Here is a 25,710-nt window from a genome sequence, read left to right on the forward strand (position 1 = left end):
GGGTAGCGCAGAAGGGAGCGTGGCTCTTACTACCCTCTTTTCTTTCCGCAGGGAGCTAAGCATATGGATGGTGCAGGAACAGGGTCGGCGGATTTGCGCTGGCTTTATCGCTCCCTCCTTCCCAGCGAGGTGCGCGAGTGCCCACCCAGCCGGGAGGGCCCGATGCTGGGCAGAGCCTCCCCGCACATCTCCCTCGGGGGCACGCGGCTGCCGGTCCCCGGGCTCGTCTGCGCGGACAGGGCTGAGTGCTGGCTTACAGCTGGGTAACTCATACGCACGGGAAACCTGCTTCGCACCGCGCAGCCTTTCGGGTTTCATTTAAGTTTTTATAGTTCATTAAACAAAGTAATAAATAGGAGGCTCTGGATTAAAAAGGTTTCTTTTTTTATATTCTGCATAGCTGGAGCTCTCTGCATTCCACACCGCTGTGATAAAACATCCCAGCGCACCGGGCAGCCTCTTCTCCTTTTGGAGGCCAAAGCGGACCCCCTCCTACCCGCTCTGCTCTTCTGCTTGGTGCCAGCGGCTGCCGAAAGAAGGGCTTGGTGTCATTTGCCCTCAGGACTAAACCTGCACCTGCGGCTTTACGCGCAGCCTGACTTTGTGTCTGGGACCCAGCCAAGCCAGGGAGGCAGCGGTCTGGGTCTCCATCTTTCAGCTCCCTGCCTCATTTCCACCTCTTGGCTTGGCTGGCGGGTGGGCCCTGCCTCCCCCGCAGTGACAGGGCACGGACAGGCTGTGTCGTGTATTTAATTGGATTTATTTTCAAAGGCAGCTGTGAAGCATAGGCTAGACTCTGACACCTGAAAAGCCCAATGAACGATATACACCTGACAAGAGTTGAGCTTCGAAATGGGCCCCAGAAGGACTGCAAAGTGATGGCAAAACGGTCACGGGTGTGTGTTTGCCCCCGCAGCCCGGCCGGGCTGTGCGGGGCGGCTGCCTCACCTCCTCCCGACGGCCACAGGCCCGCAGCCGCTGACGGGGGGGCCGGCGGGAACGCGGCCATCGGCCCTCGGGCAGCCGCGGCGGTGTGAGCTGCCGGCTGCCCTGTGCCCGTCCGCCTGTCAGCGGAGAGCGGCGGGCGGCCAAGGGGGGACGCCGCGGAAGGCTCCCGCAGCCCTGACGGGACAGAGGGGCAGGCAGAGGGTGTGTGTCCCCCCGGAGCACCGTGAGGGGGAAGACGGCGGGTGGTGGCAGCGCGGTGTCCTCCACGCTACCTGCGGCAAAAAGGGAAAAAAAATATCCTAAAGAGAGTAAGAAAAAATTTAATAAAAAAGCACATAAAATGTTTATAACTCCCCGCTCCCCGGCCTGGGGAGCTGCCGGCACGGCGGAGGCGCCCCGCACCTGCCGCGGCAGCCCGGCTCCCCGTCCCCCCCCTCGGGAAACGGGGCCGCTCCCCCCGCCGCGGGCTGGCAGCAACCTGTTGGTCCCGCCGCTACCGAGGAGGGCGGGAGGAGCCCCCCTCGGCTCGGCGGCGAACTCGCTGACAAAGGCGGAGCAGCGGCAGGCCAGGGCCGCCCCCGGCAGCGGGGCCCGGCGGCGCCGGCGGGCAGCGCGGGGCTGGGGCGCTCGCACAAGATGGCGGTGGGGCGGCGGGAGAGCGCGCTCCCCTCTTAGATGCGGCCGCGGCGGCCCCTGCTCCCGGCGCCCGGCGGGGCTTACATGGCGCTGGAGGACCTGCTTTGTCTCTGCTTCTCCGCCCTCGCCGTCCTGGCCGTGCAAGGTGGGTGAGGGGGGTGGGGGGGAGACGGGTCTGTGCCCACGGGCGGCCGCGGTCGCGCGTGGGGCCGCGGCGCCACCTGCCTTCGCGCCGCACCCCGTTCGGCCGTGGGCAGCAGCCGGCTCCCCGCGGGGATGCGCTCCTCGGCCGGGACCCTCTCCCCCGCCGTTTCTCGCCTTTCCCGTAGCAGCCGTTAGTGGCCATTCTCCCCCCCCACCAGTCGCCCTCTCCTCCCCTCAGTAGCCACCCCCCCCCCCGCCCCGTGACCATTTTTCACACGCCCCCTCTCCATCCCCTTCTCTTCCCCTACCTGCTTTTCGTCCCCCTGAGTTGGGTGACGGCCACACTCGTGGCTTCAACCCGTGTCTGGATAGTGCCTTCTTTGGGGTCACCTTTTGGGGGTGACACAGGGCGTCCCCCACAGGGAGCCCCCCTCAGTGGGGCGGGGGCAGGCGGGCCAGCAGCAGCGAGCAGTGGGCGTCCGCCGTGCCAGCGGCGCGTTCCCTCTGGAGGGTCGGCTGCTGCGCCAGGCTGGCCTGGGGATGAAGTGCTTGTCTGGCATGGGGCTGGCCTGGAGCAGGCCCAGGTGTCTGGCTGGGCCATGGTGGGGACCCTCGCCCCACTCCCGCCAGCGCAGGACGCGTGGGTGGGCAAACGTCCTGTTGGTCAAGGAAGCGACCCAGGGATAGCCATGCTTCTCGCACCCCCCGTTTTGCAATGGTTACGCAAACGGCTTCGTGCGCGGCTACACGTACGCCTGTCGCGCTGGCCCGACTTGCGGCGTTTGCCGTCGAAGTTTGCGTCGAGGGTTGTCGGAGCTGTGGACTGTGGGGCGCGTGGCTCGTTCCTTGTGCTTGCGCTGACCCGCAAAAGCTTTTGTCTGCATCCCCGGAAAGGGGCTGGGAAGGTGTAGGCTGGCGGAGCTGCACCGAAAAATGTGAGCCGTGGATGTGCCCTGGAGTTGCTCTTGTTTAAAAGAGCCTCCTAAGCAGGGGGGTTGTGGTGGAGGAGCCATCCCTGTGTCATTGTACGTTTTTATTCCTTTTTGTGATGCATTCAGGTTTGGCAGAACATAATAACAGCACAAAGGACGTTTAGTCTTTATGGCTTCGAAAATAGCCTTTTTGGGGGAGAATACGGTGTGGTGGGCGGCTGCAGGGTTGTTTTTCTTTCCTTTTTTCAGAACATTGTGAGTTCCTGTAAGGGGTAGGTTATCATTTGATATAGGTGCAGTGTTACGGTGGCCGCGTGTAGAAATGGATAATGGTCCATGTAAATGGCCCATTGTCATCAGTGCGTGTGGGTTTTTCTAGATGGATGGCAGCCTGTGACCCCACCAGCAGACGGGTGGGTAAGCTGGGGTGGGTGGGAGCTGTGTCTCCTGCGTGCTTGAGCAAAGAGCTAAGTGGATCCCAAGGCTTGTAATGGAGAGCAATGGTTAAAAAAAAAAAGGCAAAAGAGAAAGAAAAAAGGGGGGTGCTGGAGTGGATGTTGTTTTTCAAACCCACTTCAACAAAAAACTTCAAATGCTTTGCGGGAATTTGCAGTTGTGGCTTCTCTGCTTTCTTTGCAAGCAATTAGGCAACTAGTGAAAATTGTTTCTGTTTGTTTTCTAACAATGGGCCACGTATTGTGTAGAGGTAGTGAGTGCATCCGCGCAGTCTGTGGACGTGCCGCTTGGTACATGCAGATGTGCTTTCCAACAGGTGGGTTTAATTCTGAAAAGAAAAACATGGACTTGTTTCAATCTGAAATTAATTTGGCAGAGGGTTGAAATGGTTTTGGGAAAGTCTGCATTTGATCCCAAAGCCCACGTGTTTTGATCCAAAATTCAAGCCTCGCTGGGTATGAAATACTTAGGAGAGAAGTAGACTGGAAAACCTTCCCCACTCTCTGGATTTGGTGGAAGCCATGCCAGTTTACACTAGCTGGGGATGTGATCCAGTGTTCTGAAAGCCGCCTGCCCGTTCTGTTTTGAGACTTGCAGTAGCAAGGAAAAGGTTTAAGAAAAAAAAAACACCAACCCCTCTTCAGTTGAGTCTGGCAAGGGGGTTGTGCTGGTTGCTTTCCTTGGGGCTCGCTACAGGGGACGTGTTGGTGGGAAGCGGGCTGAGCTTTCCATCCGAACGATCAGCTGAAATCCATCTGGGTTTATGTCAGTTGGCTTTGTGGTCGAGTCCTCTTGCTGCAGAACAGATTTCCTTTTTCGACATCACCTAACTTCAGTTCTGATTTGTTTTACCCTTCCTGTCGCGTTCGTCTCTGCAGCGTAACCTGCGTGCAGTTAGTGCCTTTGCCTGGGGACGTCAGTGTTGCCATTGTTCGGGGATCGCGCGGCTCCGCCGCCTGTGAAGCGCAGGACGTCACCTGCATGGAGAACCACTTGCCCAGTTGACTGTGGCGTTGCTTGCCCATGGGCTAGGCTGCAGGGAGGCAGGATGAGCGGTGCAGGGAAGGAGTGTATCTTACAGTCCCAAAGAAATGGGGGGCACTGACAGTGCCAAACGCTCGTGCGCGCCACATTAGCGAGGTGTTGCTCCTGTCGTGTTTCCAGGGGCAGGTTTCTCACGCGGGAGCTTGCTGCTGTTGTGCCGTGCCTGTCGTGACAGCCAGTCTCCAAGCCCTGATGGCAGAGGCTGCTTGAAAGCGGGCAAAGATTCTGCTGGCGTTTCCGTTTCTCTTCTGCTGCATGAGGCTGAAGGAGAAACTGCTCAAGCTTGGTTCTGTTTTTGTTTTCCCTGTTTTCCCCAACTTCCCCCCCCCCCCCTTCACTACCTTCAAGTCCAAAGTGAAGCAGAACCTGCTAATTTTCTGATGTCTCCCCCGCTTCTGCAGCAGACTTTCTCCTGGCAGCTGCAGCAAGTTTGATCTGCTGCCGGGGGCCCCACGCGGGGTGGGTGTATCGCTGATGGTACGCGAGCCGCTTCAGAGTGGCGCAAGTAATAATTTAAAAAGAAAATGTTTGGCAATCTGCCTTTCCCTGTGGAAGAAAGGAGACGCTTCTCCCTGCATGCGCGCTTGCAGCGTGATTTGGAGCTGGAGGCAGCTTCTGTGGTACAGCGCAGGTTTCTGCATCAGGGGCACCAGAGCCAGCTGCGTTGGGGAGCTGCTGGGGTGGGCTCGGGGTTGCCGTGGCATATGGGACATCTCGCTTGAGTGCCCGCTGTGATCCTGGGCCAGTTGGCTTCATCTGCTCTGGTATCCTCAGGGCCCATCTTTAGGCAAAAGTAGAGATGCTGCACGCTTCTCTGAAGGTGTTGAGAGGATAAAATCCATCAGTGAGGATGAAATCCATCAATAAGTATTCGGCACGCACATAATCTTCGTCACTATATAGCGTACAGCTGTCCTGAGGGCAGGGTGCTGCATGGTCCCATGCTGGCTTACGAATTCGTGACTCCTGATACCGTACTGCTTGCTGGGTGATTTGAACTCTGCCTCCCTTGGAGCTGCCTGCCCAAAGGCTGGCCGTTCTCCCAGGGAAAAATCCAAGTGCTTGTGAACCAGTTTTGGCATTTGCAGCGTAAGAGGTGCTACTTGCACGATTTACACGCTCGTCTCCTGTTTAAATGGCTGCCTGGCCATTAAGCCTAGTCATGGTTATATAATTAAGATGGGAATTAATATTTAATCTGATTGTAATTTGTTGCTGGATCCATCCCAAACTGTATCTCTGTGTGAGGTGAGTGGGTACCTGAGGCAAAACTGAGGCCAGTGTTACACGTAGGGGATTTTCTGCTTGGACACTGAGAATTATAGGCCTGCCTTGGGTGATGGCAGAAACCCTAAACTTTACAAACCCGGAGAGATCATAGCCATTTTGTTATCTGTAGGAAGCAAATGTTTGCTTTATAGTCAGCTGTAATACTAGAGGGGATATGGTAAATCCTTGTTATCAGTATTTGCCAAGTGCATGTTGGGCCAAAATCAACTCTGGTGCAATTTCATTACTTTCTGGAGAAGAACTGGACCCGCTTGTCTACAGCATTGTTATCGCAGTTTTTTAAGGAAGAGAGACTTGACGTAGTCATGCTGTCTGTTTGTCTGTCCATCTCTCTTTCTATTTCCGAATAATTCTTGGACCTGCTGGTCAGTCATAGCTAGTGTGGATATGGAGAATTTGGAGTTTTTGAAAATAAGGGATCAAGTAGAGGAGAGAGATGCAATTTCTGCATGGACTGAAGGAGGGGCACTGGAAAACCCACCTAGGGGAGGAACCTGAAGGAAGAGCTGCAGGAAGAGCAGAACAGAGTTTGCACCTTGTTTGGGTAGGACAGGGTAATTCATTCACAAGACACAAAGCTGCAAGAAATCACAATCTTGAGTCCTTGTATCCACTTGTTTATTTTCATTTTGAAGTCTTTTATGCTTTAAAATATGCTGTTGTTTTATGGATATGCCAGCATTCACGTCACAGGTCTTGGTAGCTGTTTTGCTTTCCTCTCTTCTTGGGAAAGCATTTTCCAAACACGGGACTTGGAGCTTCTGTGACATTGGCTCTTTCTGTTGTCTTTGTGTTGGTCACTTGCTGTCTCTGCCTCAGTTTCCCCATTTGTTCCAGCTGGACAGAAGATGCTCTTGCATGCTGTAAACATATGGAGAAGACTGTCACTTTAAGTACCCTTCTTGCATTTATTAAAATCCCATGAGTAAGTGACTTCCAAGTACTACTTATGCTTTTTTGACTTAACGGCTCCTGGGTGAGAGGATCCACGGTTGTTAAAACTGAATCTGCTGTGTTCATAAAAATCAGAGTTGAGCGGTGTTTTCATGAGCCCTTCTGGAGATGCTAAACCTTTCTAGAGCTCCTAGTTTGTCTGACTTTCACTGGTATGCTGAAGTCATCCTTGAAACACCAGTGAATCTTCCTAATTCTGAAGCGTAACAGAACCTTCATGGGGAGGGGAAGAGCTGGTCAGTGTTTACTTCCAGGAAGGTAGATACCTGCTAGAGTTGCCGCTGCTGAGAAGAGAAATTCCCTGCGAGAAGAGAAGTTCCCTGGGAGAACCCAAACACTTGCCATCAGCCTTGATTGAGCCTATCTAACACTTTCCTGTTCGCAGATGTCAAGACACTTTACTTGTGATTGTGTAGGTCGTGGTGCTTCTCCTTTGGATGTGTTTTCATTCATATCACTGTTGCCCTTTGGTATCTGTTTGAGTCAGATCCTCTCCTGCTCTTAATCTATGGGATCCTCCTGTTGTGCTTTATCTGAGAAGTCCAGCAGATGCAGTGTGGTATCTCTGTGGGTAAGAAACATATTCTGTTGTGGTTATGACAAGCAATTACTGTACTCCACTGAAACTTTCGTATCAGATGTTGTGAAATTATTTAAAAATCTGTGTCTGCATTTTAAACGCAATTGCCTGTTGCTGCTGTATTAAACTCAGCTGAGCTACTGAATAACCTGGTTTATTCTGTGCTCTCTTGTTTTTTAACATTGTAATTTTTTTTAAAAGGTCTCTTGTGGATTTCTTGCAGACAGATCTTTAATATTAAAGGTTTGTTAATGAGATGTGAGCATCCCCAGAGGTTGCTTTCAGCCCAAATTGGTGGGAGAATTAAAATCTAGTGTGTGAAGCTATTGCATTTGTGCTCAGTCTGCTGTGGCCCTTTCCCTTATTCTGCCTGACTTCCCTGTTCTCATTTTCTGCTTGGGTCTTTGAGCCACATTCCCTTGGGAGTTGGCATGGCTTAGCACCTTGTTAAATGTAGGAGTTTGGGAAATTAAACAGTTAAAATGGAGCTCTTGGGAAAGGTGCTGGGATGGCAGAACTTGGAGCAGAGGTGGAGCAAACCTGGGATGCAGAAGAGATGCCAGGCTGGCAGTGGGTTGGGGGGATGTGATAAGGTCCTGCTTTATGTTTCACTGTCTGTGCTGGGAAATGTGCATCCTTGATAGTTTCTAAATTGACTGTCAATAGATGATCAAGTTAATTGGTGTGACCAAAAAGCTCATTACTTAATGAGGTGGATTTCCCATGCCGTGTTGTGTGAATATACTGAGGGTTTTGGCAAAACCTGGCTCTTAGTGCACTCAGGGCTTTGATAAATCTTCTTTTTCGAAAGCATCAGCAGTGCTTACAGGTTTTAAAATTAAAATTTTGCACTTAATGCGAGACTGTCCTCTCTGTGTCTCTTGGCTGGCTGGTTGGATCCAGTTTGCAGAATGGGTGCATGTATTTTCCAGAGAAAAGTGGAATTGTGCCTGATACTAGAAGAAAACTGGTCAACTGTTCACTGATTTTTGTTGTTGGTGGTTGGTTGTTATTGCAGCTGAGACAGTTTTTATGTTCCTTCGGAAATCTTTGTCCCATTTTTCTTCCCTTTTTCACTAGAGATGGTCTAGTGAAAAACTTCAGTATGTTCCCTGTAGGGCGGATGTGAGGTACTGTTACCTTTCTGGAAATATCAGTGCTTCTTTAAAAGGATGGTATGCATAGCCCTCTTAGTCTTGGTGACCCAGAGGGATGGGGCTAGTTGCAACCCATTTCTGTGCCCTGCCAGTCCCGCACGCCTGTTTGACTCCTGGCAAAGCTTTGAGAGAGGGTGTAAAAAGGAGACATGGAGCTTTTCACGACCAAAAGAGACAAGGGTAAGGGAGGGCAGAGAATTAGCAGATGTTCAGGCTGATGTTCGGGGGGTTTAGCCTGTGGTGTTGGGATGGGACCTGTTGCTGTATGGGAGATAAGGCTTGTGTACGAGTTGCAGGGGCTTGTTTGAGGTTATCTCCAGCAGTGGGGTAAGAAGTGTGGCATGGGGTGGAGGATCTGGGGCTGCCGGTTTGACTCCATTATTTCCTGCCTGATAGGTATTTTCCCCCTGCCGTAGAGGCTCAGGCAGCCCTGCTGTGAAAGAATTTGTGTTGTCATAGGAGGGCCATCATGCGCTCCACAGGTTTGTGTGCGCTTGGAAGGCACTGAGAGTTGTTGCGTAGCAAGGCATCGTGGCAAAATACGCATAGAAGATAAAAGGGGAAAAAGAAACCCAGCATCTGATCCAATACCAGCTCCTTTGCTGGGTTGGCAAAAATTGTTTAGATTCTCCTTCCCAAGAATGATTTTGTAAACATAATGCTGCCTATTAGCCATGTAAATTACTGTCATTGGTGGCAATTGTTGTGATGGAAAGATAAGTGTCTTGAAACTCTGTTTTGATTTACCCTCTTGCCCCTCCCCAGGCTTGCTAATCAGCTGTTTATGTCAGCGCTGATTGCGGCTTTTGTCAGAGAAATCAAAATATTGATCAAAATTATTTAGCTCTGTTTTCCTAGGTCACAGAAAATGCAACTTTTCTTTCTCTTCCTTTGTGCTCTTTTCTTTGTACTGAAAACAAAGCGAACCTTTGGAGATGAGCCGCACGTTCCTGAAGTCAAATGTCACCCGCTTGAAGAGGGTCCTTAGGAGCAGACTTCATATCTGGAGGCTTTCCTCAAGAGTCTGTCAGTTGAAAAATCTGGCTAACAGCATTACCTCGAGTACTATTGTGGGGTTTTCTTTACGTGCAAAGTGAGGAGAGAAGGAAGTTTCTCCCAGCTGCTGGCAGAGAATAGCTTCCCATTTACTTCACGCTTGTGGCTGCTGCCAGGAATTTCTGTTTAGCAGCAGAGGAAGTTAAGTGTGGGGTGAAAGGCTTTAGTAACACTTCAGCATCCGGGCACGAGGCTGAGCCATCAAATAAGTCTTCTTGCTCTTTGTTTTTTATACCAGTCAAGGCACTTGGGTAATTTTGTAGGTTTAAGGCTAGCGAGGTTGCGCTGGCTTAGTGTACTGCGGGAAGCTGAGGACATTTCTTGTTTCAGGTTTAATGGTTGTGCTTGAACAAAAGCATCTCCTAAAGAGCAGCACCCACTTCTGACTTAAAAATGTCTTGTGGGTGCTTGTCTGTCACAGTCCCTCGGTAAGCTGGTTTAATGTCCTCACTCAGTAATGTGCACCTTCATTCAGTATGAATTTACCTAGCTGTGGTTTATAGGTGTATATGAAGACAGGTACTGGTATGAAAAGCTTCCCTGTGGGTATGTGTACACTGATCGAATTTCCTGGTAACCTGCTCTTCACTGAGCTGAATATGTGCAGGTCCTTGAGTCTTTCACCTGTTTTCCATCCCCTAATCTCAGCCTTCTGTAGCTAACACTAGTGTAAGTAAAAGCCCTGCTGTTCTCGAAGTTAGATGTTTGCTCAGCAGAGCAAATTTCTTAGTTGCTTTGATTCAGAGCCCGACTTTTTGGATCTGGACCCAGTGAGTCCTTGGGGGCACCTGTTCCCCCGTAGCTCAGCGCAGAGCCGCCGTTCAGCTTGGCCAGCTGGTGCTGGATGTGACTTTCCAGATGTGACGGGATTGGAGCCAAGCAGAGGGAAACGTAAAGAAACCATCAGCTCCGAGAGCGCCTCTTTCGTGAGTAGCCGAGCTGCTGCTGATGCAGATTTTGGGTGTTGCAGCAGGATGCTCACACGCAGGAAATCAAAGGAAGAATTGGGATGGGGCATGTATGTGCAGTTTCCATATAGCTTTTAAAGAGAAAGGCTGCCATATAAGCCGGAATCACACCGTGTAGTTACACTTGCATAGAAAAACACTGTCTTAGTCTTAGAGCAGCTTTCACCAAGTAACATCTCAGCCACGTCCTCTGTCAGCACTTCAAGTACAGGTAGAGCGTGTGGAGTTTTGCCTTCTTCCACTCATAAAGATGCCTCTGCCCTTTTCCATGTTGCCTATGCAACGCGGGTTTTATACCCTTGTGTAAATGCCTCCAACCTCTGCCCAGCTGTGTCCACGAAGCAGCAGTGAGCCTTCAGAAGTAGGAAACCAATAGTAGGACTCTTGGGCTTTAGGATGGAGATGTTTGGTTCCCTGCTGCATGACACACTTCAGAGTGGCTTCAGGCAACCCTCTGTCTGCACCACAGTTCTTAATTTGTAAAATGAGGTATTAGAAATTCCTGTCTGAGGGACTGAGCATGAATACACTTAGGGTGGAGGTGTCCAGATGCTGCAGGGCAGTGTGCTGCAGGTGTGTGTTTTGGATGTAGAAGCCTGTAGAGAAGGGGGAATAGGTGCTGTACGCCTATTGTACTGCTAGTTGTACCTAATGCTGCTGTACACCAAAATGCATCTGTATATGTGGCTGTGCAGATGTGGTTGTGCCTACCTGCTTGTGGTGTGTCCACACCAGATACGTGCTGGTGCAGTGTGAAAACAGAGCTGTGTACATGGTATGTGCAGGCCTGTAAATGAAAATTCCTGATTACTTGTTTAAATATTTTAAAGTTTGTGGGTTTAAAAAAATGCTGCCCTTGTAGGGAATATTTTCTTCTCACCAGAAACTTGTTAGACTGGAAATTTCACAGTATTAATTTTTATGGCATTTCCTAAGCTGAACTAATTGGGTATCTTGGAAGGGGGAAGACAAGGGTGTGGATTTTTGTTTTTATGTAGGTTTCATTAAAAATGTGACTTGGATTATCCTGCTAGCTATCTGAGCGATGTGACGGTCTCTGTTGGAAAATGCAAGTGATTATAGGCTGGTGACTAACAAATAATCCTTGGCTAATATGGGGTGGGCTCAGTTAATGTTAATCCCTGCTCAGCAGTAGTAAAAGTTGGATAAAGTCAAGGAGATTTTGCAAGGCTGTTACTGACCTGAACATGAGAATGATCACACAGCATTCCCTAAAATGAAACCGGTTCTTCGGAAGAGGCATCATTCTCATCATTTCCTTCTCAGACTAGAGAATGACGTATTCAAAATGGCCCAAAATTGCCTGATTATGAAAACAAGGATTTCTCTTGTGCTGATGTTATGTGCTGAGGCACACAGGACCTTGTTAAAAGTGGAGCAGCAGTGGTTGGTTTATATTAATGGAAATAAATGTTTTAACTAACAAATGAGGTTGTGTTAACTTGGTCCAAAGCAGCCACCATCTATAATGCTTGTCCGGCAGTCTGGTGCACAGAGGCAAAACCTCTCTGTGGCGGGGAAAAAAAAAAAGTGTGATTTGGGTGTTCTTGCTTAAATCTCAGTGTAAGCCTGGGTGTTGGTTTTAGATGTGTTCTGGTGAAATAAGCAGAAGCCCAAAGACAGCAAGGAGAAGCATCACATCTGAGCCTGGATCCCGTTGATGCAGGAGGGCCCCAGGGTGATGAGATGGTCCCCACAGGCATTCTGCTCCTTGGGTACCATAGCATTGAAAGCATGTCCTTCACCATTTGGAAGCAGACCCAGTCCTTTTACTGCTTTGTCCTCAAACTGTCAGGTTGCAGCTGGCTACAGCTTTGGAAAAAGGAAAGATTTATGTGCTCTGAAAAGAAACTTGTGCTGACAGTGGGTAAATGCACTGTAGACGTTGGAAAGTTAAACAGCCAAGTAGATGTGAGGGATTTTGGAACATAGGCTATGAAATATGTTTTCTTCTTGTTGTTATCATAGAAGTAAGGTTAAATTTGGAAATGGGAGGGCAAATTCACACCCATTCTGACCCTCCGTCCTAACCATCTTCAAGAGGTGGTACTGCTCCTTGTTTTCCTCTACCTTCAAGTGCATCCCAATAGCCATGGATATGGGCATTATCTTGCTATTTCTCCTGGCGCAATCGCTGAGCTGTAAGAGTTCACTTTGCATTTTCAGTGATAAGTGAGTATCCAGGTCACAATCAGATACTGTCTTTTAAAACTGGACTAGGTGGGAAGTTATGCCAGGAGGATACAAAGTCATGAGATGGTCAAGTCCTTGGTGAGATCATTGCATTGTCTAGCTGTGGGCGCTCCTTGGACTTAACACTTAGCATCGCATGTTCTATTATTTTCATTGTCTCCTTCTCAAACCTACCCTCTTATCTGCCATTGTCCAAGTAAGGCTGGTTGGTTAGCTGTATTGATAACGTACCTTTGTGGGTTAAGTGATAACAGAAAGGAATAAAACATGGCAAGATAAAGCCAGAGATAGTACACACCCATGAAGGGAGCTGGTGTCGGGCACTGCAGCCTGTAGCTAGGCAGTGAAGCACAGATGGGTTTTGTGACTTCTTGGAGGCTGCGTGGTGGATGGCGACAAACCTGTGGCCGGACAGAGTCTGATGCTTTGTCTGGACTGCCACGCTGTCTTTCCTCTGCAAAGTTAACTCCTGGGCTAAGTCCCCCTCCCCTTTCGCTTGTGTTCCTGTGCCGCATGGGTAGTGTGTGTGCTCTGCAGTCCTTGTGTCCTCCCAGAGAAGTGAAACCTCTCTTGGGGTGATGCAGGCTTGATGTGACAGTCGTCTGCAGTGAGCTGTTAAAACATACTTTCCCATTAGTTTTCTTTGTTGCTGTTCTGAATTGTCTTTTCTTCCCTCGTGTGCTGGCTCATTATTTCTCTTTAATTCATGGTTTGTACAATTACCTGGGAAATGCAGGAGAGTTGGCAGGAATTTGATGAGGGTAGGTGACTTTGTAACGATACAGAATGTGAGAGTTGGTTCCTGTCTCCTTGGAGTGGCAAGTTGCACACCCAGGCATTGCTGCTGGGGTTCTGCAGGACAGGATGGCTGTTCTGAAGGGAGCTGGAAAGCACAAGGAGCAGAGAGAGGGGCTATATGTGCAGATTTCTCAGGTACCTGGTATGACTGAAACCAGAGCCGTGCTTGATGTTTTGTATCTGCTGTGTGTTATGGCACTTTACACCTTGCCCTGAAGAGACACTCCAGACTTGAACCCCAACCTGTCAAGAATATGCAAGTAAACAAGGGAGGCTCCTTGCTTAACTTTAAAAAACAAAAGCATACAATAAATAGTTTTAACTACGTGCCAGGAGATTTTGTTGTGAAAGTTTTCGGCTTGGTCTGAGAAGTGAACATGTCTTGGGGTGTGTGTCAGAGCAGTGTCACTGCTGCAGAAGGCTTCTTTGCCCTTATTCTTTGCAGATGGCATTTCAGGTAGGAACAGAGATGTGATCTGGTCCCTTTTTGTAAGGAGAAAGTCAGCACACAGCAAAATAAAAGGGCTGTCACTGATTAAAACATCACAGTTTCTGTGCTTGTAGCTTGTGTTTAACTGGCAAATGTGTCATGCCACTGGCTTCCCTGTACAAACGCTCCTCTGTTTTTTTTAAGGGTTGTATTCATATGTGGACTTCGCAGCTCCTTGGAAGTACCCCTTGATGGAAGCTGGACTAAGCTGTTTGACAGATGGTTTCACAATTAGAGTTCAAGCTGTTGGTGGAGAAGGGTCTTTACCTGCTCTCCTCCTCCCATTTTTATTTTCAGGTGAACTGCAGAACCTCATTACCAACAGCAGTGGCAGGGCTTTGAAGATTTCTAGCTTAATTATCTTATTTGTGCTGTGAGTAGCAGTGAAATCCATGTGCTGTCAGGTAAGCTTAGTTACTGTGCCAGCTGTACAGGTGTGGGAGAAAAAGGCCTCATGAAAGGGCTTGTGCAGAGGGGTTACCTCTGACAGGGCGGTCTGGCTCCGGCTGCCTGCCCCTTCCAGCTGTACAGGTCCTGGGGGATTTCCTGCGAGACCTGGATGAGGTGAATGAGGTGCAGGTGGGAAGCTACCACGTTCCAGACTCCATCCATGTCCCTGCAGTTCATTTGGGTAGTGCTGGTGAAGGTCCAGCTTGCAAGGTTGAGTTCTTTCTTTGTCAGGACTGTAAAAGCAGATTAATGTTATGTAGAATCTGCCATTTGGCTGAGCATCATCTACTGTCCCTGGGGAAGGTTCAGGCCCGTTTCCTGTGTACGTGACTTCCCAGTGGCTTCCTCGGCAGGAAGTTTTAGGTACCTTCACATAATTACCAACAGTCTTACGTATGGAGGGTTTTGGCAAACTGGATTTTTCCCTCTTTTCTGTTCAGCTCACTTCTAACGAGAGAGGGATGCAGAGCAAGACTTTAACCTTGAGAAAGGTAGTAGCAGAAGGAGCTATGTTGGGGGCAGTGGTCTACGGAGCATATGAGGGCTTGCAAACTCTCTTAGCATAGCCAGAGACCATCTCTGGAAGTAACAACTGGACAGGGCACAGCTGATGGGTTGTGACAGGAGATGGCCAAAGATACCCAGGAAGAGAAGAGGTGTTTGTTGAGGCTACATGAAGCAGTTTGACAAACTAACTTAGGGAGCAAAACCAAGATGGATGTTCCCAAAAGAACACAGCTGTAGCCCTCTTTTGGGGAGCTGAGGCAAGATCCTGGAGCCATGGAGTTGGGCAGCTCCATCCTCGCTTCTGATGTAGATGTGTCTCTTCTGTGTCAAGGTGGGCCAAAGCGAGGTGGCAGTGGGGCTTTCCCTCTGACTTGGGTAGAAAATGCCGGGTGCTTCACAGAGGTCTTCCATGAATGTGGGTGCCTCACTGCTGCTGTGGAGATGCATCCTGTTACCCCTCTCTCTACGGAGGGGCTGTTTGGTTGTTGCATAGTTTTGCGTGCTGTGACGTATAATTACAAAGGTGGTGGGTCAAATGTAGCAAGTTTCAGTGGTGTATGGGAGGGCTGAGATAGAGCCATGTATTTGCACATCGTTTCTGAGACTCTGATAGAGACATCTCTGTATATATGCTTGGATACAAGGAATCTTCTGCTATTTGAGTGAAATGGGTCAAAATATTATTAGCTCCAGCTGTTCCCATCCTGAAGCTTTAGCAAAGTGTTGCCACATCTCTTGTGTAGGCAAGGAACTTCCGAGGCAGATATGGTCTAAGTAACACTAAACTGCATGTAGCAAGAAGGGAAAGAAAAGGAGTGTAGGAATATTTGATGCCTTGATCATCAGTTGAAGGCAGGGGGATGAGAAAGATCTTTGATGATTAAGATCTTTGATCTCCAAGATGATGAAAATTTCAGGAACATTAGAATGTACTGGCGTAGTTTCTTGGGTCCTTGGGTCAGTATCTCTGTGCTGCCCTTACCTTATGGGAACAGGCATGACCACGGCCAAAAAGAATTGAGGGTCGTAGTTCGTTTTCAGATGCTACAGGTGACTGGTCACTGAGGAGCCTGTAAGAGCTGTTTTCTCTGACCTTGTGTCTTAGCCGTTGTCATAGGCGTTCAGAGGCATCTTCCAAGCTTATGTGGAATTGTGGCTGGGTGGAAGGCAATGGATCAGTTAGTTCCTGTGGCAAGCTGACCTGTCACAAAAGCTTGGCAAAATGCTGGTTCCCTCTTGCATGGCTTGAGGGGTCTAAGTAAACCCTCCCAGTACTGCTTTGTAGCTGAAGCCAACCGGTCTCTACAAGGTTATGGCTTAGTCCTAATAACACTCGCTGTGGCTTGCATATCCAGAACACTGATTGCTGAGTAAAATGATTGTGCAAAGTGAAGTAATCCTTGCACATCTTGAGTATCGCTTTCCCTTTCTGTGGTTCCAGAGAGCAGCTGGGAGAAAGTTGGTTTGGAAAACAAAGCTGTTAGGAACCATTTGTTTATACACAAGGGAAAATGAAAACATAATCTGGCTATTTCCCTCAGCCTCCCACCTTCTTTTTGTTTAAAATGTCCACGTGCCATTTACTTTCAATAAACAAAAGGTGTTTCTTATAAGCTGGTGTTTACTAGTAAGGGGAATGTGATCTATTAGAGAACAAAAATCCCTGCTCATGCCTATGTTTTCAAGCTGGAGCAAGAGTTCATAATTTTATAGACCTTTCAAGAATAATTTCCTAAAACAAACAGTGAGGAACTGCTAAATTATAGCCATGTAAAACAACAGTGTAATAGTGTGATTGCTCAGTACTAATGGCTTTATTATTCTGTAACGAATAGGAGTGGTTTGGGCTGGTAGGAGATAACATGCTTTTCCTGAGATAGCTTTGGAATTGATTCAGAGGAGAAGCCAATTTTAGATTCTTGGGCACCTTTTTTTCCTCGTAATGAAGGAGATAAGGACTGTATGGGTGTTCTCTTACTGCAGCTTGCTTCCAGGATCATGCTGGGAGGAGCAGCTTCCACAAGATGCACAGTTTCTCTCCATAGTCTGAGCACCACCGAAGTCTCACGCTGCCCCTCTGAGTTAAACAGGGTCTCAGCTCCCCCAACATTTGCTTGGGGTGTCTCTGTGACCTGTTTGCCCTTTAGAGGGAATAGGACAGCAATGCAGTGTCCCCCCCCAGAATGGCGGTAGGTGGGGACTGTGTCGGTGCCTCTCCTCAGCCCTGTCTGAGCTCACGAGCCCTGCAGGACTCCCAGGCAGTCGGAGCATAGTGTTCAAGCCAGGGGCTTTGGGACTGGGCTGCTGTGGGGGCTGCTGAATTCTTCAAATCTCTGGGCATGAGCAGAAATCACTTCAGAGTACCTGGCACAGACATCTCTGGATCTTCTTGAGACCCAGGTTTGTACCCCATCTGCCCTTTTCTTTCTATAGCTGCTTACATGGAGCTTAAGCAAGTTGAGGTGCCAGATGCCTGGTCTTGCCTCTGTCTTCCATATGTCTGTCACCTCCAGGTGTTGGTGGCTCAGTGGTGTGCTGACCTGGCTGTGAACGAAGCTCTGAAAATAGCTGCCGTTTGAAGAGGGTCTGTGTTCTCTTGTGCAGCTCTGCCAGCCGTTACCTCCTTGGCTGTGCCAGGCAGCTTGTCACTGCAGGTAATGAGAGGCACAAGAGTATGGGTGGTCTTAGCTTGAGCTCCTGCTTCCTCTGGTCTTGCAGTTAGCGTGTGTCTGAGGATGCCTGGGTGGGATCTCTAACAGATGCATGCATGGCGGCCTGGCCCTCCTCCAGCTCAAAGTCATTGCAGTGACCTCTGCTGAGACGTGTGTGTTGAAAGGGACTGATCTCCTGTGTTTCTTGGTTTCTTTCTCCTGGTTCTCAACGTTTACATGATATATTTGGCTTATTTATGGCTGCCCCACACATATGCATGCTGGAAAACCTTGTACCAGCTTAGTTGGGCCCTTGGAAGAAATGGTCTTTGCAAAGAGGGCTGTGGCTTGTAATGAAATAGCTTTGCAGTGACATAGTTTCAGTGCTGCAGCATGTCTCCACTGGCTTTCAGGTTGTTCCTGGGCTAAAAATATGGCCCATTAACACTCTGGAACAGGATGTAACCATATTTTAAAGATATTTTATTCCTTACGTGTTATTGCTAAGCGACTTAACTGATACTGCATTTGGTGACCTATTTTGTAAGATCACTTTGTCTAAAGTTGAGAAAAGAATCAAGTGTGTGTGTGGTGCTGATGGTGAGGACGTGGTGCTGCTGTGGAGGGCTGGGAGGCAGGACTTGGGAGCCGAACTGGTGTCTGGCACTGACTGATCGGGGCCGCTGGACCAGCTCTTTCCATTTCTGATCTTCCCTGCCCCAGATGACAAGAGATTCAGAATTGCATTAAGAAGATTAGCATTAGGAGTTTTACCACTTACTTCATTTGAAACTAGATGCGCTTGAGATGTGTTGAACAAATGGACAGTGGCCTTTCTTCTCCCTGGGGACAGCTTTTACATGGATGGGAAGCTACAGATGGGGCCCAAGGCAGAAATGCAAATAGGCAGGGCTGTGATACGAAGCATTTGGCAGCATTGCAGGCTTAAAAGCTCCCTCCCCATGGCTGCTTGATCCTGCTTTCTTGGTTGTGCTGACACAGCTGGTTGTGGGCTGCACTGTGAACTGTGCGAGTGGTGCTTTGGCCTCAAAACTGGGGGATTAGGGCCTGTGCTGCTGGCACCGTGAAGCTGGCCAAGCCCAGGCCATCTCGGTGCTGCTTGTAAGGAGCCTTCGGAGGTTGTACTCGCTTCAGAATGACTGCTGTGATTATGGCTTTGCAGAGAAGCTCAGTAGTGAGTGCGAACAGCTAATTAGTTTTATAACTCTCCTTTGTTTGCTTTTGAAGAGACCAGTCCCTCGCTTGCTTGCCTGGCTCCCGTTCGGTGTCGTGACAATGTCAGCGCGAGTGTGTGAAGCTCATGTTACGCGAGGAGAGTTCAGACAGGTTTGGTTTCAGCACAGGTCTTGTCCCCGAGCTGTTCCAGCACTTTCCTGATGGGAGGCAATCGGTGTCAGAACAGGTTTGGCCCCGAGACTGTGAACAAAACAGTTTTGAGGGGCAGATCTCCCACGGTAATGAGTTCAGTGGTGGGCTGACTGTTTTTTGTAGATGAAAAGGTCAGATCTGTTGCCTGGGTTGTGTGGAAAGGTTTTGTTCTGGAACAGCCTGCTCCTGATCAGCTCCCGTCCCTGCTGCGCTGCCAGGCACTGGTCTAAGCAGTGTTTTTCCTACATTTTTCCTACATTTTCCTCATTGGCAAGTGTTGGAGAGTTTACTTTTTAGGCGAGTGTGATAATTTAAGTCTGTGAAGTTTTGAGTTCAGATCAGCAACTTGGACAAATTTAAAACACTCCTGGTTTTGAGCCTGCCTTAGTTGGTGTTTGGTTTTAATCGCAAGTTTTAACAAATTGAGTCTATTGAAAACATTCTCAGTGAAACACCCTCTTTTTTTTTCTCTCAGAAGCAGTTAGCTGTCTTCAAGAAACAATATTTTAATTGAAGCCATGATAAAAGCAGAGTGACAGTGGTTGTTGTAAAGCTTAATTTATTAAACAGCCTTGTTTTTAATGCAAAAAATTCTGTAAAGAAAAAAAAAAGCTATGTGCTTTAAAACTGTCAAAATAAAACCTACAACTTTGAAGTCTTAAAATACTTTGGGAAATGCTGAATGTTTTTGACTGGTTATATGGAACAGCTGAACTGACTTAACTGGAACAAAATTAGAGGAACAAAGAGGTTTTGTTTCCACAGTGTATTCTTTGCCCTTTGACAGTGCTGTCTGGCTCATGCTCCGAGTTAGATACCCAGGGCAGGTCACTGTCAGCTCCCCTCATTTGGTTAGGCTTTCCACATAACCAGTCCACTGGAATAACCATAATATGCTATAAATGACTAAAAAATCACAGGAAGATTCCGGGACAAGAGCAGAACTTGAACCTCCTGTAATTGTTGTGGTTTTTTTTTTTTCTGAAGGAGTCTGAGTCTCATATCGACAGTTCCTCTTCCCTAGTGCCACATGTTAGGGTTGAATTTGAGGATACCATGGGTTAGCAGGGCTTTTCCTGGCTGCTCATTGGCGTTGCATCCTAGACAGTTGGTCATGGTCTCGAAGAGACTTGCCTTCCATGGAAGATGCTCTGACAGCCTCCCAGTGAACACTTCCCAGGCACACAGCAGCTTTTGTCAGCAAAGTGGTGAGGTGGTTTCTGTGCTTATGGGGTATCCTTAGCAAGGACTGCCACACTGCCTCTGAGAGGTGCTTGGGTGCTCTGTTCTTCTGTAGCTGTCGTTTGGGGCTATTTGCATGAAAACAGGCTCTCTGTAAAGTCTGTCTTCTGTTGGGGAAGGATAGACAGCAGGAGCAGCTGAGAAATGGAGCTGTTGTTTCCATGCAAATAGCCTATAAAGAACAAAAGAGGGCAAGAAGCATGCTCAGAGATGGGATCTGCAAGCAGAAAGGCTCCGGAGTCCTTATCCATGAAGCAGGATCAGGTCCACGTGCATGTAATTTTTACACTGTTGTGCGCTGTGGGTCTCATGGTGAGCCACAGATGCTGCTTTTGTTTTGAACTTCTCTAGGGCTAAATCCACTGCGCTGTCTGTGGGAATTCTGCTGCTGACTTCGCTACGCTAGAATTAGCACTTTTAGGGTTTGTTGCTGAAATAATGTGAGTTACCTGCTCTTCCCAAGTCCCAGTTTGGAGATTAGGTAGGATGCAAAATAACACAAAAGTTGCCTCATCTACCCCCCTGGTGTACACGCTGGCTCTGAGGATCCTGCGCACATTTCACTGTCTTTACGACTGCCCTGTGACCTCTTTCCCAGTGCATTGGAGAGAGCTTATTTCTCTTTCCTTGGCCCCTGAGGGTGACGGGAAGACCTGCATCCCAGCGAAGACCACTAGCAAAACAGTGTCGTGAACAGCAGCCTCACGGGAGTCACCCTGAGCTTGCAGCACTGCCAGGCTTGAAGGTCTTTGAGAGGAGGTGGGACTGGAGATAGGGACAGCCCTGCGGTGTACTTCAATTGATGTGGCAATGGCAAAAAGAGCTCTTGGGGACTGATGGACATTCGCTGCAGCAGAAGGCTGGGGTGGTTTGAGACTCGCCTGCTCAGAGCTGCCTGTCCCTGAGGTAGAGGGTACCAGCTTGGTAACACAGGTAGCAGGAGAAAATGCATGTCTCCCTTTTCCATCAATGCCTTGAGCAAGGCACAAACCTCTGTTCATCAGCGTTCACGTCCTTTTGACCTACAGTTATTGAGATAGTTGCAATCCAGTGCGCTGCCTGAGCAGACGCACGCTGAATTTAGTAGCGCGCTTAGAAATAAGTGTCAGCAAAATGTCAGAGAGGTTAGGCTCATTACTAGATATCATTAATTCTGTGGAATACCCTGTAGAGAATATATTAATATTCTGTTGACATATATTAACATATATAATAGTTGTATAATTGTTACTAATATTTATTATAATAGTAAGCTTCTTCTCATAGACTGGTCAAAATGGATATTCAAAAGTCCCCGTAGGTACTTTTAAATCACAGCTGATGGACAGGAAGGTGCTGGTGTGTGTACAGCATGGTGAGAAGTGCCAGTTTTCTGCCTGCTTCTGCCTGGGAGTAGAGCGAGCCTGGAGACCAGATTTCACAGGTACAGTTGAATGTGTTTATCTGTGCTGGTTGGTTGGGTCAGGCAGTTCCTATGCTTTTAGCTGGAAATTACTGTTCCCTACCCTGGCGTTTGCTGCCGTTCAGCAGAAGCCCAGAAATTTGATGTGTGTGTATGCTCCTATGCTGTTGCAGTGGTGCAAAAGTAAAAGGACATTGCCTAAGTCACCTTCAGCTTTCAGTTTGGAGAGGCCCATTTCTGCATTGCCTTGCAGAAAGATCACCATCAGTGATAGTCTTCTCTGGGGTGTGTCCTTTCTTAAAGCACTCGAACTCTAGGCTTTTCAGATCACTACCCTACATGAGACAAAGCTCTTGGTTGTGTGTGTTATGTTTGCCTATATAGTTGCTACTGTTATAGTTGCTATATGGCTCAAAGGATACAGCTCTTGGTTTATTGGAAAATTATACTCTGTGGCTTATCTGAAAGCCAGATACAGGGTGACAAACCAGCATGATTATGGCAAAGAAGTAATATTCAGGATTGTCCAAAGAAAGATTAACTTTTCAAGCCAGCTTTTACTGATGTAGATTGTCAATCACTGTGTTGCAATTAGAAATAACTAAATATGAAATGCTGACTCGTAAAGGGGAGTCATCTAAAGTGCTTTGTGTTGCAAGATTTCATGAAAATAGTTTTGAAATGTTCTGCTGCATTTACCTTAGAGAAGCCAGGTCTGCTAGCCAGCAGGTGTTCTCAGCAATGCATCATCCTGGAGAAGTTTGGGGTAGAGCGTGTGTGCTAGAACATCCTGTCCATCTCACAGGGGTCAAAACAGGATTGTTCCCAGTAGTGCCTTTTAAAAAAAAAAAAAAAAAAATTTGAAAAAGGCTTTGTCCAGTGCAGGTGTACAAGTCCCTGGCTTGGTTTTCAGTTTCTTTCTTTTTTTTTTTTTTTTTTCTGGGCGGCAGTTCCAAATCACTACCTTCCCTAGCAGGGGGACGGCTCGCTAAAATATATCTTGGGGTTCCTGGTCTGTAGGATCAGTGCAAGTTGCGTTCAGTGAACGTCTCTTTCATTAAGTTCATATTATACAATATAACGGACATTTTTCTTCTTTCCTAGTGTGACCCCATTGCTCTGTATTGTAGTTACCTTGCATCTGGTGCCCAGTGTTCCAGCTCCTGTTTCCTTTATAAATTGCTTTTTCTGCTGCTTCCATTGTTATCCTTACCTGGTTTGGGTTTTTGTGTTTGGTTGTTTGTTTTTTTTAAATAGCCTCATTAAAGTTGTGTGCTCTTTGCAGCAAGCATCCTGAGCTTGATTTTTATTTTGTATTTGTGAAGCATCTGGTGCAGTTTTGCCTTGATCTTTGAGCAAGACCACCCCAAGCAAAATAATGCAGTCTGCAGACTCTATCCTGCTTTAAGCTTTGAGGTTCTGATTTCCCTGTTTTTTGCCAAGACCCTGCTGGGCTGGGTCCAAAAGGTGAATTCAGACACCACCCAGCTTCTCAAGAACTTGGTCTCCAGCTTCAGTCCTTGCATCTTCTTCTCTTAGTCTAATTAAAACCCGCTGTAACAAATGCTGTGAAGCCAGCTGCTGTGCTTTGGCAGGTAGCAAACGCAGGGCAGTGAAACCTCCAGCTAATCCATCCGTGCCATGAAGTCATAAGAATCTTGTTAATTTTTAAAAAGCCCTTGATGCCCACTAATCCAAATCAATTTTCATTTCTTTCATAAAGTTGTGCTTCCATTTAGGCTTCAGCTAAGAATTACAGCTAATTTGTTCGATTTTATAACAGTATAATTGAAAAAGTGATTTTAATGTCCTGGCAACCATATTCCCTTTCTTTGGTTGTTAATGAAAGAATCCATTAAAGTTAAATGATTTGGGCACAGATTCAAGTTGAATCGCCTGAATATTCTAGGGGAGTGTTTCTGACCATCTGCTGCTCTGTCATTGGCGTTTGTGTTGTAAATGGGACTGAGAAAAGGACTTCACAGGCCTTGTTTGAACCATTAAGCGTAAAATATCATTTTAATTTTCTGATCTCAGTGTAAATAGTGGAAATACTCGGGAGACTTGGGACTGTTCTGGTCTGCGGTGTCCTCCGCTCATAAATATCGCTACTGAGCTGTACTTCCACATCCGTTTCAGGGGCTCTCATGGCTATTTGTATTGATTACAGTACATCATTCAGCGGCGTGTTGTGAGTTCCTTTTAATGACAGGCAAGACAACTGGAAGCAGAGCCTGTGAAGAGGAAAGTACACGTGATGGCAAGTGTTTCTCCCGCTGCCTCGAGTCATACTCGTCGTTTCCGTCTGCTTGCAAATGGAGCTGCACAACCCAGTGCAGGGTTGGTGAGCGTGAACAGAAACAACTAATAAATTAGAGCAGCTGTTGTCATCGCCTCTCTTCTTTGCATATTGCTGTGGTGGGTGATTTAGGGCAGTTGGGCCAAGCCGACACTTGGAAGCACAAGCCTCATATACCCGAGCCGGGGCAGAGTCAGCGGGGTCGCATCCTCCTTTCCCCGTAACCCAATCTTCCTCTTTCCTTTGCTGCAGAGCTTTCTCGCTGACCTTGGTGACACACGACATGGCTGACCTGCCGGGAAGCAAAATGGGCAATGAGATCCACTGGGGTTGGTGCTGGCTCTCCTTGGGTTTGAGCCCGTGCCTTGGAGGTGGATGAGTCTTTGGGTCCTCTGTTAAAGCTGGAAGCGTGTCCATCTTGTTAAGGATAGCTCAAGCAGCCATCCTCGCATTGCAACCTCAGGCTACTTATCACAGGGTTAATATTTATCCACTCCACCAGGGTGGCTCTCCATCCCCCTCTCAACAGCCTTCCAATGTGGGGAAAAAAAAAATAAAACAAAATTACAGGCGGCCTATTTCTTTGGAAATTACAAAGTGCAGCTGAAGTTTCTGGAGGCCTTTAAAATGAGAGAGGGGCAGGACACGCTCTGTCAGCTTGCTCCCGAGCTTTACACTGCATTTTGCATCTAAAAGTTTGAATTGCAGAGGCTGAAGAATTGTCTGGTACAGAGGATGGGATTTATTTGCTGGGAAGTTTTGTTGCTCATTTCAGACCTGTGGTGGGGACACTGTTTCATTCCTCTGTGCATTGCCTTTTCCCAAGGTTTGAAATTGGGTATGATGCCCCTTTTTTTTTTTTTTTTTTTTTTTTCTCTGTAGGGGGTGAGAAATGGACAGATGAAATATTCACTGTTGGATTTGGATTTGAATATTAATAATAATTTGAATATTATTCAATTTAATGTGTTTTTATCTGTATCTTTGGAATATACAAAGCCACTAACTGAGGGGGAAAGAGTTACAAAAATATACTCAAGAGTTTTAACTGTAGCCCACAGGTGAAGGATCTCTGTCTATTTTATTTGGTAATACTAGTTTCTAGTTAAGTGACTATTCTCAAGAGACATAATACTGAAGCTTGTATCATATTGCATACTTATAGCTTTCTCAGGCATGGAGAGATGAAAGTGTATCCTAAAAATATGCTAAACTTAAATAGTTCAAGGGCAAAAACAGGTAACATTGTCACAGGACATCTTGTTTCAGACTCTCCTGTGTTGTTAGCAATCAAACGTATGTATATGATGCATGAAATGATATCGAGAACTTCTGCATCTAACAAAAGCAAAATGACTGGGTTTCCTTTCCAACATCAGTGAAAAATGCAGGAAGTCGTTATGTGTTTAAATGTTGTCTGTGAAATCATGCAAGCCTAAGCCAGTCACTTGAGAGTGATGTGGTCCTTTAAAATGGCAAATATCAGGCTTATTCAGCTCGGACCGCTGCTCAGCAGCAAAATTATAGTCGCTGCGCCAAATGGGCCTTCTAATGTTAACACCAGCAGATAATAAAAATAGCATTTAATAACTTTCATTAGAGTTAGTGTTTCTAGGGCTTTGGGGCTTTGCTCTTTCAAATAATTTACATAATTTGCAGGTACAAGCTGCTGTGCCAGACTGTCCATCTGATTCTCTCTCTGATCAGGGCATATTAATGCACTTGTTTGATGGTCTGTTACCAATAATTACCTTGGATTGCATTAGGAGCATTTCCAACATTGCAGCTGGTCTGTATTTTTCACTAAGTGTATTTCAGGGCCCAATTACAGGACTCTGATGTGTTATTGTTCCAGTGCGCTTGTTCAAGCTTGTAATTTTAATATGCCTCTACACTGTAAGTTTATGAATGCAAACCCAGGGCTCTGTCCTGAGTTCCCCGTGCGTCCTGTGCTTGCAGCAGCTTCTGCAAAGATGTCTCAGCTGGTCCTCGTTGCCTTTTGAAGAAGGGAAGGATGACAGCTAGGACATGGAGGCTTCCTCAGAGCAAAGCCTGAAGTTTGGTGTGCTTGGCATGGAGCAGGTGGGAAAGGGACAGGAACAG

At 47.7% G+C, this 25,710-nt stretch overlaps 1 protein-coding gene across 1 annotated transcript in view; it reads left to right on the top strand.

The window, feature by feature from the left end:
• Positions 1-840: 840 nt before the first annotated feature.
• The window catches only part of IGDCC4 (immunoglobulin superfamily DCC subclass member 4), a 95,010-nt gene continuing 70,140 nt past the window's right edge, over positions 841-25,710 (top strand). Inside the window, exon 1 of the mRNA XM_082004902.1 lies at positions 841-1,729. Within this exon, the coding sequence (XP_081861028.1) occupies positions 1,624-1,729 (106 nt within the window). The 5' untranslated portion in view covers positions 841-1,623. The remainder of the gene's footprint in view (positions 1,730-25,710) is intronic.

Source organism: Phaethon aethereus (genome assembly GCF_964289735.1).
Source record: "Phaethon aethereus genome assembly, chromosome: 12".
In the NCBI taxonomy this organism is placed as follows: domain Eukaryota; kingdom Metazoa; phylum Chordata; class Aves; order Phaethontiformes; family Phaethontidae; genus Phaethon; species Phaethon aethereus.